The sequence below is a fragment of the Pan troglodytes genome, chromosome 3, assembly GCF_028858775.2.
Source record: "Pan troglodytes isolate AG18354 chromosome 3, NHGRI_mPanTro3-v2.0_pri, whole genome shotgun sequence".
Lineage (NCBI taxonomy): Eukaryota > Metazoa > Chordata > Mammalia > Primates > Hominidae > Pan > Pan troglodytes.
This window is the reverse complement of record NC_072401.2, coordinates 123421750-123438834: the sequence shown is the minus strand read 5'-3', so window position 1 is coordinate 123438834 and position 17085 is coordinate 123421750. Positions and strand designations below refer to the sequence as shown.

The 17085-nt window shown below is 35.5% G+C and overlaps 1 protein-coding gene across 18 annotated transcripts in view; it reads right to left on the bottom strand.

The window, feature by feature from the left end:
• BLTP1 (bridge-like lipid transfer protein family member 1) overlaps positions 1 to 17085 on the bottom strand; it is a 208701-nt gene that overhangs the window by 107081 nt on the left and 84535 nt on the right. For all 18 annotated transcript variants that reach the window (XM_063809822.1, XM_063809823.1, XM_016952153.2 and 15 more), the window contains 11 exons: positions 16216 to 16474; positions 14210 to 15047; positions 11491 to 11561; positions 10532 to 10705; positions 9424 to 9544; positions 8267 to 8413; positions 7766 to 7893; positions 7214 to 7413; positions 4887 to 5084; positions 3998 to 4209; positions 229 to 380 (listed from right to left, as the gene is read on the bottom strand). In XM_063809822.1, coding sequence (XP_063665892.1) covers positions 229 to 380; positions 3998 to 4209; positions 4887 to 5084; positions 7214 to 7413; positions 7766 to 7893; positions 8267 to 8413; positions 9424 to 9544; positions 10532 to 10705; positions 11491 to 11561; positions 14210 to 15047; positions 16216 to 16474 — 2500 coding nt within the window. The remainder of the gene's footprint in view (positions 1 to 228; positions 381 to 3997; positions 4210 to 4886; positions 5085 to 7213; positions 7414 to 7765; positions 7894 to 8266; positions 8414 to 9423; positions 9545 to 10531; positions 10706 to 11490; positions 11562 to 14209; positions 15048 to 16215; positions 16475 to 17085) is intronic.

Sequence of the window (17085 nt, the reverse complement as noted above, 5' to 3'; positions counted from 1 at the left end):
TAAGGCAGAGGAACATATAAAAATAAAACTAAAGTACTATGAAAGAAATTGGGTCAAACAAGGTAAGACTAATGTCTACAGAACATATGAAGTAAGAATGATGAAAAAGTTGCAACCTTAATACTATATATACCAGAAAAGTAATTTTTAAAAATATGAAACAGAATTGTATACTATTTAAAATAAAGAAACATCAAGCAATAATACTATATTTTAAAAACTCTTTACCTAGAAAATGCATGTGTGTGAGATCTCACATTGGTGGGAGCTGCAAAACTAAACCAAATTTCTTTAATGGTCAACTTCATGCTACATGAATCTGGAGGAGGAGGCATCAGAGGTAGATCTTTTTTCAAATCATCAGATTCGACTCCTTCATCCTATATAAAATAGAATGCCAAAAACTTATTAACATACAGCCCCTTAAAACCACTAACACAGAGGCTAATGTTTTAAGTGCAAAACCTTTTCATCAAATCAAGTCTGGGAAAGTCTTTACTTCTCCTTCAGGTTTGAAGGATATTTTTGCCAGATATACTATTCTTTTAAAAGTGTTTTCCCTTCAGCACTTTAAATATGTCATGCCACTCTCTCCTGGCCTGTAAAGATTCCACTGAAAAGTCTGCTGCCAGTTTTATCAGAGCTCCATCGTATGTTATTTGTTTCTTTTCTCTTGCTGCTTTTGGGATCCTTTCTTTATGCTTGACCTTTGGGAGTTTAATGATTAAATATCCTGAGGTAGTCTTAATTGGTTTAAATCTGCTTGGTATTCTCTACCTTCTTGTACTTGAATATTGATATCTTTCTCCAGGTTTGGGAAGTTCTCTGTTGTTACCCCTTTAAACAAACTTTCTACCCGTCTTTCTCTACCTTCTCTTTAAGGCCAGTAACTATTAGATTTGCCCTTTTGAGGCTATTTTCTAGATCTTGTAGGCATGCTTCGTTCTTTTTCATTCCTTTTTTCTTTTGTCTCCTCTATGTATTTTCAAACAGTCTGTCTTCAAGCTCATTAATTCTTTCTTCTGCTTGAACAATTTTGCTGTTAAGAGACTCTGATGCATTCTTCACTATGTCACTTGGATTTTTCAACTCTAGAATTTCTGCTGGATTCTTTTTAATTATTTGTCAAATTTATCTAATAAGATTCTTAATCCCTTCTCTGTGTTACCTTGAATTTCTCTGAGTTTCCTCAACATAGTTATTTTGAATTCTTTGTCTGAAAGGTCACACATCTGTTTCTCTGGGATTAGTCTCTGGTGCCTTATTTAATTCATTTGGTGAGGTCGTAGTTTGCTGGCTGTTTTTGATGTTTGTGGACGTTCATCAATGTCTGGGCATTGAAGAGTTAGGTGTTTATTGTAGTCTTCACACTCTGGGCTTGTTTGTACCCATCCTTCTTGGGAAGGCTTTTCAGGTATTCAAAGGGACTTGGGTGTTATAAGTTTTTGGTCAGCAAAGTCATATCTGCATTAGGGGGCACCCCAAGCCCTGTATCACTGTTCTTGCAACTTATAGAGGTACCACCTTGGTGGTCTTGGATAAGATCCAGAAGATTCTCTGGATTACCAGACAGAGGCTCTTATTATCTTCCCTTACTTTCTCCCAAGCAGAGTCTCTCTCTGTGTGTGCTGAGCTTCCTGGAGCTGGTGCAGTGACACAAGCACCCCTGTGGCTACCACCAGTGGAACTGTGTGGGGTTAGACCTGAAGCCAGCATAGCACTGGGTCTCACCCAGGGCCCCCTGTAACCACTACCTGGCTTCCGCCTACATTTGCTCACAGACCTAGAGCTGTACAATCAGCAGGTGGCGAAGCCAGCCAGGCTTGTGTCTTTCCCTTCAGGGTGGCGAGTTCGCCAGGCTCTGGGCAGGTCTAGAGATGCTATCCAGGAGCCAACAACTGGAGACAAAAACCTTATAAATCTACTTGGTGTTCTATTCTACCATGGCTGAGCTGGCACTCATATCACAAGACACAGACCTTCCCACTCTTCCCTCCCCTTTCCACAGGCAGAGAATCCTTACCCCATGGCCACCACCATCACAGGCCCATGGGGAGTACTGTCACACTACCACTGATGTTCACTTAAGGCCCAAGGGCTGTTCTGTCAGCTTGTGGTGAATGCTGCCAGGCCTGAAACTCACCCTTCAGGACAGTGGGCTCCCTGCTGACCCAGGGCAGGTCCAGAAATGCCATCCAGGAGCCATGTCCTGAAATCAGGAACCCCAAGAGCCTGCTTAGTGCTCTGCACATTGTGGCTGTGCTGGCATCTAAGGTGCAAGACAAAGTCCCCATTACTTCTCCCTCTGCTTTCTCAAGCAGAAACAATCTCTCACTACAGCCACCACAGCTAGGAATGTGCTAGGTCACACCTAAACCAGCACATCGCAGAGGGTCACCCAAGGCCCATGATATGCTACCTGGGTACTGCTGCTGGTTATTCAGGGCTCAAAGGCTCTTTAGTCAGCAGGTGATTGATCCTGCCAGGACTGGGTCCTTTCCTTCAATGCAGTGGGTTCCCTTCTGGCCTAGGGTGTGTCTAGAAATGTTGTCCAGGAGCTAGGGTCTGCAATGGAGGCTTCATAACTCTGTTAAATACTAAATGATGATGTCTAAAAGGCCACTAAACACAATCCTGGAGCTCAGGTGAAGAGCTGGTGCTAAAGGTGTGGCCAGTGGGAAAGAGAAATGTCATTAAATTACAGAACTGACCTAGGAAATGAAATTCATCAGGGAGTAGTAGACAAATAGCAAGAAGAAAGGAAGAGCCAAGAACAGAACCTGAGGAAACCACCACATTTAAGAAGAAGAAAAAATTCCATGAAGAAATGGACCAATAAAGTCAGAGAACCCAAAGAAAGTAATGTTAGCCAATTCAAGGGCTTTCAGCAAGGAGAGTAGGATCTGAGAGATCAAGAAAGATGCCTGAATTTCTGTCAAGTATTTTAGTAGGTGAAGGGGAAGGAAAGAACAGCTAGGCTTTTCTCAGCTCTTTTGTCCAGTGAGTAGCTATTGTATTTTTTAATTTCCTTAATTAAAGTGATAATCCATCCCCTAAACATTTCCAAAGACCCCAAAATAAAACTGTGATTAAACTCATTAAACTACATATTAAATAAAAACAAATGTTTTAAAAATAAATCCCTAGGAATCTGGGGGGTAAAGGTGTGTATACCCATGATTACTAGATACCCATACTAGACTTCCTAATTAAAAAGTGGTTTCTTTGGAACTTTTTCCTCTCCAATTGGCCTAATTTTCAAAGTGATCAGAAATATATGTACATATGTTTAAGAACAACAGTTACTACATTCTTATTACATACTACATACTGAGCTAAGCCCTTCATATGTATTACCTGCTTCAGTCTTCACAACGCTGCAAGGTCAATAACATGACCATACTCCTATTACAGGTAAAGAGACTTAGGAAAAGGTTAGGAGCTTGCCCCAGGTCACCAGTTAGTGGCACGACATTTCTTCAACCCAAAATTTGGAATATTTTTGTTGTTGCTGTTACTGTACTCATCACCACCCACGTAATTCTACCATAATAAAAATAAAAAGCGAGTTGAATATAAGGTGCCATTCAGAACTCTTAACTGAAATAAGCAAACACTGACAAAAATATTTAGAACTGACATAAAATACTACCAATAACAAAATGACTTCTGCTAAAATCCTCCACACCCTATAGGTGGATTTCTCTTAAATTTTGTTAATTTATTAATTCAACAAATATTTATTAGGTATCTAATTTGAGCAAGGCATAATGCTAGGACTATGATGGATATAAATATATCTATGATATACTTTGGAAATTATATTCTAGTAGTATATTCACCAACACACTTTGACTAACATTTCAGCAGATATCATAAATCCAAAATAGGGAAAGACAGGCAAATACACTCCAGAAACTAATTTTGAATTGCATATGTAGTTTTCTTTGTTATTTTTCTAAAGCACCATTATTATTACTATTAGAAAGTCACTAACCTGTTCATCTGAAACAGAATTTCCATTTAAGTCTGAGGAAGGGCTTGTCCGGTCACATGGAAGATTATCATCAGAGACATCAGTATTATAGCCACTGCCGGTTGGAGAATCAGAAGAATTATTGGATGTCAGCACTCCACCCCTTTCTGTGTCACTAGCTTTACCCATAATTCCAAAACTGTTATATAAAACAGCACCAGACTGTCTTCCTCCTATAAAAATAAAAAAAGCATTTATTATAAATGGTGAATAAGTGTCTTAATGCTGTACTCTACATTATCTGTATAAAATTTCATAAAGACTATTTTTTCTCACCAAGTCTTTGCCCTAATCTATAAAAGTAATGTATCACTGAATTATCAGGTAAATAATTTTAGGCATATACAACTACTATTATTTATAGTAGTTACTATATTATATATTACTAAACCTAAAAAAAGTGTTATACACATTTCAACCTTCCTTTTTGAGATATTACTCAATAATATATAAAAAAGCAAATATAATTCTAAGTAGATATTTTTCACTGAATAAAGAATTTACAGTTTTTATATCCTATATGGCATAATTCTACTGACCAAAGATCCAGTTTTCAAAGATGCAAAGTTTCAAAAAATTGGGTGGCTTTGTATTTTATTTGGGAATTTATTCGGAAAAACATATTGTTGTTTTTCAAGCTCTACCTACTTTTGAAATCACATAATGGAGGAAAAGCTCCACTTAAGCAATTGGTATGAGGCACTCACCCCCGGTAAATAATCCCAGATACCACACTTTCTGCTTTATTATGTTGATTCAGGTTACTGAAAGCCATGATTGTTCAAAACATTTCTGCAATATAGGACATATTTGTCCCCACCTTAAGCAGAATTCAATAAAAAATGCTTGCCTTTTATGGTTAAATTTTCAAGTCCACATTCAAACATTATCCATCCCCATTTTTCTTGGCTGGGACCTATTCGAGTTACATCTGGAACAGCTTGCTGATCAGTTTCATCCACAAAAGTAAATTCATCCAACTCTTCAAGAGTAAATAAAACTTTGGACTTCTCAAAAGGAATAGCAGTGATTGCACAGGTCCCAATGTCTATTATCAAAAGAGAGCAAAATGACCATTTTTAAAGACATAAGCTTACATTAAAAAACACAAACATTTGGACATCTGGCACACTGGTTGTCTTTGAAAGATATCTTAGTGCTCTGTCGAAAAGATAGAAAAACAGGCAAATGAGCTAACTTTTAGAATAATGCTGCCTAAGAGGAAGAAAAGAAGATTTTATGATTAACAAGTTGCTCAAAGGTAGTATGAATTTGTTTCTGAATGATTACAGGATACTCTAAAAAATATAAAGTTAAAAATATCCTAAATAATTTATCTTCACAGTAGTTTTAAATACTTTCATCATCTCACAAAATAAAAAAAAAAATTCAATTAATTACCAAGCCTTAGGAAAAACATTATTTTCTAGGCAAATTATAGCTTTTACTAAAAGACTGTTTTATACTGACATATTTTACATAACTACAATTCATCACAGACCTTGTCATGGTTCCACTGCTTACAGATACACTGTGGAAATTAACACCCCAAGTGCCTGAGAGAAGTTTTACTTTATCTTACTTTTTTCATTTCTCTCTCTGATTATTGCTAATGAATATAAAAAAAACAAAAAGAATATTAAAAACACATGTAAATTTACCATTCAAGGATAACTTGTTTATATTTGAAGTACACTGCATTCTAGCCCTTTAGAGATCACTTTGCAAACCCAGCTTTGGCTCCCATTTTCATGCAACAGTAAATAATTTCCTCAGGTCATTAAAATTTTTTCAAAGATATCATTTTAATAGCTATATAATATTCTATTCTATGGAAATGTCATTCCTTGCATTTATAATTAAAAGGTCTTATTCAGAGAATAAACATTCACCTACATTTTCCTATCATTTTCTCATTATTTAATTTTTTTGTATTTGTCTTTAATCCCATACATATTCAGATGTATCAAAGTTCAAAAAATTATGAAAAAGTACACAATGAAAAGCCTCTAACACCACAACCAGACACCTAGTTCCCCTCCCTATAAGGGTAACAAATATTATGAGGTTATTAAGTATCCTTTGGCAGATAACTAATGTACATATAAGCAAAGACATCTACATTTTTACAGAAATGTCCACCTTGGAATTTCGTTGGGAGTTTTGTCTTCAATGAGAGTGTTTTCTGCATGATAATGCCTTTCAAAATTATATAAGGTTCTGCTTATGGTCTGTATAATACCCAGTGCAAATTGGTTACCCACGCAAACTACAGAGCTGATAAAAGTGTCTTCACTCAAGCCACCACATTTTTCACCAGTTTTAGGACTACAGATCTTAGGTAGTCATGAAAAGCCCCTTGAAAACCTCAGGTCAAATGCTTTCAGCCTCACACCTGGGATGAAAAAAATAAGCCTTGAGAAAGTCAAAACAGGTACACAGACCCAGAATGCAGACAGGAATCATGGAAACTTCAGAACCTATAAAATACAGTAAGCAAATTCAGGGAATTCATTTGTTTACTCAGGATTGGTCACCAGTCCCACATAAAGATTTCAGCAGAGCAATCATCTCAAATACGATTAGCAAATCTAACTTTTTCTGAATTGAATCTCTGACATTCTGAAAACATTTAAGCATCTAAATGATAAAATGTGCTAAATAAGAATCAAAAATATTAAAATGATGTATAACAGCTCTACTTTCCTTTTACCTAACTAGGGACTTTAAGAGGAATGTGTGTCACCTTATTGCTGCTGTATTTTACAGACTCTCTGGTTTTGATTAACATTACAATTAATTCTTTCTAACACTGTTTTACAAACAGAATGACTTAAAAAATAAGAAAGACTATAAAGATCATGTCTTCTCTGTTCTATAATGAGCAAGTAAATAGCATGGAAAAAACACATGGGAAATAGAAACATGGGAAATAGAAGTTCCTAATTTGGGGCCATACCACTTAATTTTCTTACCAAAGTTTATTTTCTATTCTGTACAGAATGTGAGTGACAAGTAGCTAAATACCACGTGCTCAATATAGGGAGAAATACCTTTCTCTTTCTTATAGAATACCGAATTGTAGCAATAGTCAAAGGAAAAAAACATGTTCCCTTCTGCAAAATCATCTTACATTTATATATGCCAAGAAAAAACATATTTGTTGGAGAATCCTACCTGTTGTATCAAGACCCCTAAGTTGCCCATGAACTCGATGAATGTTTAACTTAGCTGCAATTTCTTTGCCTTTTTCTGCTCCAGCATTTGATCTGAGAGATCCAGATGACTGAGGCTGCATCTTTGTGGCATGAACATACCTATCAAAATTTGATGTTCTACCAGGTTCTGCATTGTTTGAAGTCTCTTCAACCACACCTCTTTATGAAAAAAAAGAGAGTAAAATGTTTAACATTTAAATAATACAGTTCAGAGAAAACATTTACCTAAAAGGTTTCCTTTAAAAAAAACAAAACAAAACACTCTACTATTATATACCAATAGTAGTAAAAAATTATTCAATGTTTACTAAAAGATACTATGAATAGAAACAGTAAAAATTTTTTAAAGACATATGTTACTAATCTATAAATTAAGATTTGAAATTCCAAAACCAGTTCTGAGTTTTAACATTACATTCTTAGAAATGTATTTTTAAAAGAAAAGATGATCAAGGCTTGCTTTTACATCCAGCAAGATAATCATGGCTCAGATTAATAAAGTCTTTCTTACCTGTTCATGCGAACCTGTGTAGCAATTCTGTCAAAACACAATGCCACTAGGGAAACATGAGTCACACTCCTACTAGGAGCCGTAGTTGGAGATTCTTCCACTGAGGCTTGTAACAAACATAAGTTTACCTAACACACACACAAAATTTCAGAACTGACAAGTGAAAAATTACCACTTAAACATAAAATATGCACAAAAATGAAAAACTACTGTTAAGAATGGCATATCTATGTATCTGACAGTGAAGACAAAGCTTATGAATGCAGATTCTCATAAAATAATCATAATTAAATTTTTACTGGATGGATGTGGAACATTCTACTATTACCTAATATTCTGCTTAAGTAAACTATTTATATTCCATTAGATCATAGAAATAAAACATATTTTTTTAATATTACACACTGTTCTACCATTATTCACGTTGGTAACTGAAAAGGACAAACACCATCAAAATGCTCTCCTCTTTCAGGAAAAAATTTTTAAATATTAAATTGTTACCTTTGGTATGCTAACATTAGTCTGAAGACCTTTAATTGTTACATTATCTTGCTTCATTGTAAGATTTGTCTGTGCTTGTCCTTGGTTAGTCGTTCCTATTGTAGACTGCTCAGTTTTTGTTCCTCTAATGTCTTGTTTGGAAGATAACTAAAAAGATCGTAAGTGAAATTATTTCACAAGCTTTTCATAACTTCCACATCATCCACAACAGCAACCACTTATTCACGCTGCCCCTCTATGCCCATCTATGTGCCAGCTGCGTTCTAGTTTTATATCCCACCTTAAAATCCAAACTTTCGATAAGCTAGGAAATAGACTGGTAGCATCATGGTTGAGAAAAGTAATACACATTAAATTGAAATCAGCCTATAGAGAAGCAGACAGAAAAAATGGTACAGTAATTACAGGCATTTTTTAAGATCACTAAACTCTACTGGCTTGAAAACAAACTTGGTTTCTGATAATTGGCCCCTTTTTGGCTAGGAATATTTTCAAATTTCTTTTTTTCACTCTTCTACTCTATCACATGAAATGCCAATATATATTAAATAAATAGTTAACTAAAATAATCAGTCTCACTTTCATCTCTCTTCTGGTCCCTACTCTACGTATAATCCAGATAAATTTGAAAATCAAATCGAGAAGCTCTAGAAGAGCACTGGGATATGACTGCTAAGCAACTGGCTTCGTGGCTGGAACCACAATGTAAGTAGAATATCATACAATGAGAGTAGTGACTTGATTCACTGAAGTGAACGAGGAAAATCTCAAAAGTAATATTAAGATACAAGTCATCTAATCATAGAGGAAAATCAAAACATAAACAGCTGTCTTAGAAAAGCAAGGTGTCAGTCCTAAAGAATATTCATTCACTTAGGGCCAAAGCACTTTAGAAAAGGCTTGGAACTAAGCTGCTTCTGAAATAAAAGAAACAAAGAAAGCTATTAATATATTTTTTAAATAAATATTTTTACTACTATTCAATCTATAGTACAGTTATATGTCCTATCTTTTATGGAGCCAATGACATATAAATGCTTTTAGAACATGTCCAAATATTCTGATTTAACTTGTAAAGAAAATTTTTCAAGTTTGAATATTCTGTAACCATGATAAATATTCAATGTGCTATGCCCATTGAATTAAAAAGTTCTTACATTTTCTGAGAAGGTAGTCTTGCTATTTTGGACAGCTTCCCTGAGGACTTTAGCATGAAGATCATCTACAATTGCAGCTGGATGTCGGGTACTAGCACAATGAACCATTGCTTCAATATATCTGAGGGGGAAAAAACAGTAAATGAAATATTTAAATGTCGCTAATTCTACAACTTAGTTTATGTAAACATATCATGAAACGTAGCACCATCTGAATATGTACAACAATTGCTCAACATTGAAATGAGAATGTCTAAGCCACATATTTAGAAATTATACAAGGGAAACATTTCTGAGGTTATCCCCACCATCACCACCCTCACCCCAAGATGAAGTGTTCCACACTGGGCAATGATCTTTTCTTTAACAAACTTCTGAAGAAGATTTCCTGTGTTCTTCATTTATATGACATATCATAAAGAATCTTAATAGTATAAGTTATCGAAGAAAATTATGTGCTTTTGCAGGAAAAGGAAGATTTTCATGAAAGCTCGTTTCCACCGAACCCCTTTTCTCTTCCCAGCCACTTCTACACCACTTCCATTATGTTCCATTCTCATTTTTATTCGTTAGTTTTATATAATAATATGTAATATTATATTATTGTAATATTATTATATTATTGCAATATAATAATTAATTTGAATATACAGTCAGCTCTCCATATCTGTGGGTTCCAAATCCACACATATAACCAAGCGCAGACTGAAAATACAGTATTCAGAATACAGTATTTGTGGGATGCAGAACCCACCAATACAGAAGGTTGACTTTTTTGATCCGCGCATTCCACAGGACCAACTTGCAAGACTTGAGCATCTGTGGATTTTGGTATCCACAGGTGTTCTGGAACCAATACCCAACAGATATGGAGGGACAACTCTAATTATTTAGGCTGAGAAAGTAGCAAATGATAACTGAAACACAGACCTCTTTAAGCATATTTTCATTTTTATTCAATCAAAATAGCTATCAATAATCTTCTATATGAACATATATCACATATAACTATCAACAATCTTCTACACGAACATATCACATATACTTATCATATCACAGAGTAATCATTGTATAAAGCAACAGTTGTATTTCTAGACAAAATCAATACCTGTCTAAAGCTTCAGCCACCAGGGGAGTCAAAACAATATCAACAGTTCCTTTTACTTCAACTATGGCTGTTGTCCTGGTCTGGGACACTGGTTGATCCAGGGTCCACTCTTCTGTTAATGTTTCATCATCTGTGTTATCAGCGAGTTTTTTTTCCAATGGAGTATATGGCGTACTATACAATTTAACAAGCAAATCGTATATTAAAAAGACCATGAATTAGAAGTTGGAGCTTCCTTAAGACGAGTGAACACATGCATTCATTACAACTAAAAATTTTATGGAATTGGACTTGACTTTTTTTTTTTCTTTGAGATAGAGTCTCACTCTGTCACCTAGGCTGGAGTGCAGTGGTGCGATCTCAGCTCACTGCAACCTCCTCCTCCCAAGTAGCTGGGATTACAGGCATGCGCCACTATGCCTAATTTTTTTGTATTTTTTGTACTAAAAAGTAGAGATGGGGTTTTGCCATGTTGGCCAGGCTGGTCTCGAATTCCTGACCTCGAGTGATCTGCCAGCCATGGCCTCCCAAAGTGCTGGGATTACAGGTGTGAACCACCATGCCTGGCCTGGACTTGACATTTTATGTCCCAAAGACCTTCCAAAGACAGGCCAAAAAGAAGTACTAAAATGCTAATTGATCAAAGATGGCTAATACATTGAATGAGAAAATTTTAATATATTTACCTGATGTACCTTTGCCAAATTATGAAAAACATGATACTGAAGTCTTATTAGTCAGCAATTTTGATATGCCAAGTTACAGCATTTTTAATAGAAATGCTACTGACTACTTATAAATGTAGCCAAAGCCATGGCAGACAAAAGAGCTGAATTATTTTGGTAATTTATTCTTAATATAAAGTTCATACTCAAATAAAGAATGATTATTATTCAGAATAAACTCTACCCATCTCATAATCAAGGAAGACACTTTAAAAGCATGATATTTTTACTTACTTTGAAGTTGATCCTGAAAGTTGCATGCCTCTGTCTAGCAAAGAATTAGCTGTGAGCCCCTGCTTGATAACCTAGAATATAAAATACTATAGTCTAGATTTTTAATATATTTCCCTAATTTTATGATATCAACTGATATATGTAAATACCTGAATTACCTAATATGATTTTGATATATTTGATATAAACATTTAACAGGCAAATTGAGCAAATCACATAATATATTCAATTGGCAGTTTCACTTTGTTGATTCAAATAAATGGCAAAGCAGGGTTGTGAGGGTAAAAGACTACAACTGAAACTTAAAAGCAAGTGTTTCAAATGTCTTTCCTCCAGAGTTTCTTTTTAAATTGAGTGTTTTCTCAAGCTAATTTTAGACTTCTCCTAGCAAAACCAACCTTTAAGTGGGAAAGAGAGCCACAGAAACATTAAACTATAGGAAAAACTAGTCTTGTATTTTATATCCATAAATGATAACAAGGAAAATAAATAAATGAACCTGACTAATCAAATTGAACCTTTACAAATGCTTGTCAGTTATTTAGACTTAATGGCAAAAAATAACTTTCTTACCTCCCAGGTTACTTTTTTTCCCCCCAACTACCCAAGCCTCTGGTAACCACCATTCTACTCTCTACAACTGTGAGAGCTTGCTTAGATTCCACATGAATGAAATCATGAGGTTATTTGTCTTTTAGTGCCTTACTTATTTCACTTAACATAGTGCCCTCCAGATTCATTCATATTGTCACAAATGACACGATTTCCTACTTTTTTTATGGCAGAAGAATATTTCACTGTGTGTATATACTACATTTTCTTTATCTGTCTATTCATTGATGGACATTTAGGTTGATCCCATATATTAGCTATTGTGAATACTCCTGTAATTAACATGGGAGTACAGACATCTCTTTAATAAACTGAATTAATTGCCTTTGGATATTACCCAGTAGTGGGATTGCTGGATCATATGGAATTCTATTTTTAATTTTTTGAGGAATCTCCATACTGTTTTTCATAATGGCTATACTAATTTACATTTCCACCAACAGCGCACAAGTGTTCCCTTTTCTCTACATCCTCACCAATACATGTCATTTTTTTGTCTTTCTGACAATGGCCTATGTTCTGTTTTTGAAGCTGTCTAAAAATACTAATTCCTTGACCTGTCTTCTCTAGAGATTTAACTGCCTAATCAAACTAGAAAGATTTATTTAAAATACTGAAATAATTCTATCCTCTCAGGTACTATTCTGCACAAGGGCCATTCAGTTTTACACTGGAAAATTCATATACCAACATATTTCCACATGGACTAAAAAGGACATTTTGAAATCTTAGCATGGGCAATTGGTTTTGGGCAAGATAAGAAAACAGTACAACCTTAAAAACAAAATTTTGCAACTTTCACTAACGTTTCTTCTTCCTTCAATACATATTATTCAAATGCCTACATAATCTATGAGAATATTCAACTCCATGTATCATGTCCCATCATTACTAATACAGTTTAAGTCCAAGCCCTGGTCGTTTCTTGCACAGACTACTGAGACAGTCTCCTAAGTGATCACCCCAATTCCTCTCTTGCTTAATGACAATTCAATTCTACGTAGTATTCAAAGTACATGAGATCCTATCATATTTCCTTAAAACTCTGAAGAGTTAATAAATTAAACTAAAATGAAATTCAAACTCCTGATGCCATGGTCTATAAGCTCTAAATGACCTAGCCTTTGCTTAGGTCTCCAGCCTCATTACAAGCAAGTCTCCTCACTCACTATTTCTCGGGCATGCTGACCTCTTTCCCTCTTCAGGGCTTTAGGAAGGCAGTTGCCTCTGCCTGAAATGCAGTGCCCCTAGGTCCTCCTATCTTCAATTCCTCATCATCCTTCAAATTTCAGTCTAAATATTATCTCCTCAGATGGACCTTTCATCTCAATACAATCTAGGTGTCCCCACCCCTTGTTATTCTCTATCCCGGCATCCCTTGGTTATCATCATAGACTCTTCTCACTTCGTAATTATATACTGATCTATTAATTGTCATTTTCCACCTCTAAACGATAAGCTCCATATCCATTTCCCTCACCACTCTACATCAAGTGCCTTGTTCACAATACTGTATAATAAATATCTGAATTAAGAATAACTAAATAAGCATTTAGACACTTCAAATAAGTATAGTATTTCATATTGGCTATGACCACTAAATTTATTTTGAGGTATTTTTAGCTTACCTAAAACATTCTGTAATGCAGTTTCAGAATACATTACGGAAATGCCCAATAACCATATTCATACTGAATTATAAGAACTCAAATGTCAAGTAAGTGGACATTGAAGCCTTTGCATGGAAGGAGTTATGAATTAATAAAAAGAACATCATTAAAAACAACTTCAAAATTTTATTTTTAAGACACGGAAAATATGAATTCAGAGAGAGTTGATCCTAATCTTAGAGTATAATGCAGACACAGAATATGTGTTGATTAGATTAATGCAGTGACAACTCATAAACCATTTCTCAATTTAATTTACTTAAATTTCTAATATTCATCAATAACTCTGTGACCTATCATACATAAAGCTATGGCTTCAGAAAGTCTCTCTCTCAGAAAGGTAGCTAAAAAGAATGAGAGTAATTATGAAAATAACTTCTTAAAAATCTGTTTTTCTAAATCAAGATATCAATGGAAACTAATGATTTGGTTTATACCTTAAAAGTTGGAACAGAAAGCTGTTCAAATGATGATGAACTTTCTTCACTGGTTGGTGTATCCAGATCAAGGGGACGATGCAATGAGGATTTAGAGGTTCTTTTGTTGGTTGGGTGCTTAACTGACCAATTAATTACCTGGAACTGAGTAAGGTAAGTCTGATAACAATTCATCACGGGTTGTTGCGGAGTAATCTGTTCACTCTCCACTGTTTTCTCACCTTCTACAATATATAGATGCTCTGTAACATCATCTTCTCCACCTAACGCAGAAACAAATGAAGCCTGAGAAGGATGAGTTTTGAATGGCAGAGTTCTGGAATCCTGAATGCTTTCTCCATGTCCAGTAAGTGGCCCTTCTACACTGTGATATATGGAACCCCTACTGTAGTCAATCTGCTGGGTTTGCTTTTTCTTCTTTTTTCTACCCGGATAAGTTCCAGGGCCTTCATCACTGCTAATGGGCTCAAATTCCTCAGCAGCAGAAAAGTAGGCTTCACTATCAGCCATTGACATGCTGGAATCCATCGATCGATACTGATGAAATGAATTAGAGTCTGCTGATGGTGTATATGGGAATGAACCAAAACTTCTCCTCTGCTTTGGTGAGTCTAGTACATTCTCATCACTTCGAGAGACATCACTACTAAACTGGACTCCAACTGTTACAGGCTGCTTGTCCCCATAGAAAGCAGCAGTAAGACTCTTAGTACTTCCAAGACGGGTGGAACAGACAGAGGCTTGTCGTTTCAAGGGAGATCTAAGAGGAGATTGACCTACTGACTTATCCTGAGTATTAGGAGACACAGGGCTGTTTCCTGAAATTTCTGTAGGGATACTAAAACAGAAAGCAAAGCTATTACCATTTTCTATACATCATAAAATTTAAGCATAAAAAGAAATATCATAAAAATCCTTTTAGTAATTTTAATCATGTACTTTACAAGTAAAAGAAAATCTACAATTTTATAATAAAATACCCAAAGTAGCAAAACAGTACAATATGTGTTCACATCCCCCATTAGTTCCAAAAAATTTTGAGGTAGCTTAAAACACAATAAAAACTTAAAGAAACCCCAGAATGTAATCTTCTATCCATAATCCATGGACACTAATGCACTTGTAAAGGTTTTTTTTCTTTCACATCCTTTAAAAACTTGTCCAACAAAATACACCAGGTGCCTCTGATTAAAGGAGACTGGAGGAAGAAGTTATACATAACCCCAGTATTTCTGACTTCAGCAACTGATGTAGTAGTGCCATTTACTAAGGCAGAACAAGTTAAAACTGGTAAGAATAAGGCCATTTTTAATATGTTGAGTTTGAAGTCTCCATGAAACATCCAAGCAGATATATCAAGAAGGTAGCTAGGCCTTAGGAACAAAGGTTTTGGCTGGAGTTTTACATTTAAAAGATGTTAGCTAGAGAACATAATTGAAACCAAACAGTTATTGAGACTCCCTAGGGAAATAATATAGAGTAAGTGGAGAAAAAGGAGAGAATGTTCAACAAAGGGCAGGCTATAAAAGGAAGAGAAAAAAGAAAGGAGGAAGAAATGGAGGACAGGACAATGGAGACTGAGAAGGAATAGCCAAGGAGGTGGGACGAAATTTTGAAATGTGCTATCAAACCAAGAGGAAACTGTGATTCAAGAAGGGAGTGGCCAACTATTAAGGTGGCAAGAGGAGGAACAAAAAGTATCCATTAGACTAGAAGGATAATATCTGAATGTTAACAGTGATTCACTCTGAGTGGTGGGATGACAAGAAACTTCTACTTTCATTACACTTTCCTGTACTTTCCTCATATCTTGAATGAATATATGTATGTATGACTTTTATAATCAGATAGACAACAGCAAACTGACATTTCAAAATATGTTCAGATATACAGGAAACAATTTTCTAAAGTGGGGGAGTGGAGAGAGAAGAAGTTTTTCTTGCCAGAATTTTAAACAATTATAATCCTATTTATGATCAGGCTTCTAAATCTAAGTGAATACTGACCTTGCTTGGCAATCATCTCTTTTTGTCCCATGCAAGAACTCTTTTTGAACCAAATGGTCATCAGCAACAGATGAAGGACTTTCCTTTTCACCAGCCAACAAAGGCTGTGCAGCACTAGAACTACTGTTCTCTTCTGAGGAAGAGGATGAACTATGAGATCGTAATGGTACTTGAAGACTAAGGTGCTGAGTTTTTCTCTCTACTTCTATTCCCACTGATTTGTTTTCCCATTCTTTCCTCTTCATGCCATTCACATTACCTAAACAAACAAAAGGTGGGTTAAGTGAACACACAAATCTCAACAGCAGTTTATAAAAAACATGGCAATCTAATCTATTTTTAAGTATAATTTTTTTTTTTTTTTGAGATGGAGTCTTGCTCTGTCACCAGGCTGGAGTACAGTGGCACGATCTTGGCTCGCTGCAACCTCTGCCTCCTGGGTTCAAGAGATTCTCCTGCCTCAGCCTGCCAAGTAGCTGGGACTACAGGCACGCACCACCACACCCAGCTAATTTTTGTATTTTTAGTAGAGAAAGGGTTTCCCCATGTTGGCCAGGATGGTCTTGATCTCTTGACTTCGTGATCCGCCCTCCTCAGCCTCCCAAAGTGCTGGGATTACAGGCGTGTAAAAAGCACAAGTGACTAATTCCATATAGCAATTTGTTAAACGTTTTAGAAATATATCTACATAAGTATAGATCCCAGGCCCATAAACAGTGAATTTTTTTCTTCTTTTTAAATCTTTTATTGGAAAATTTTCAAACTTACAGAAAACTTTCAAGAATAGTACAAAGAACCCCATATATCTTCTACTCGGATTTACTTATTTAAAGCATTTTCCCCTTTTGCTCTAAAAGTTCAATGTTGACA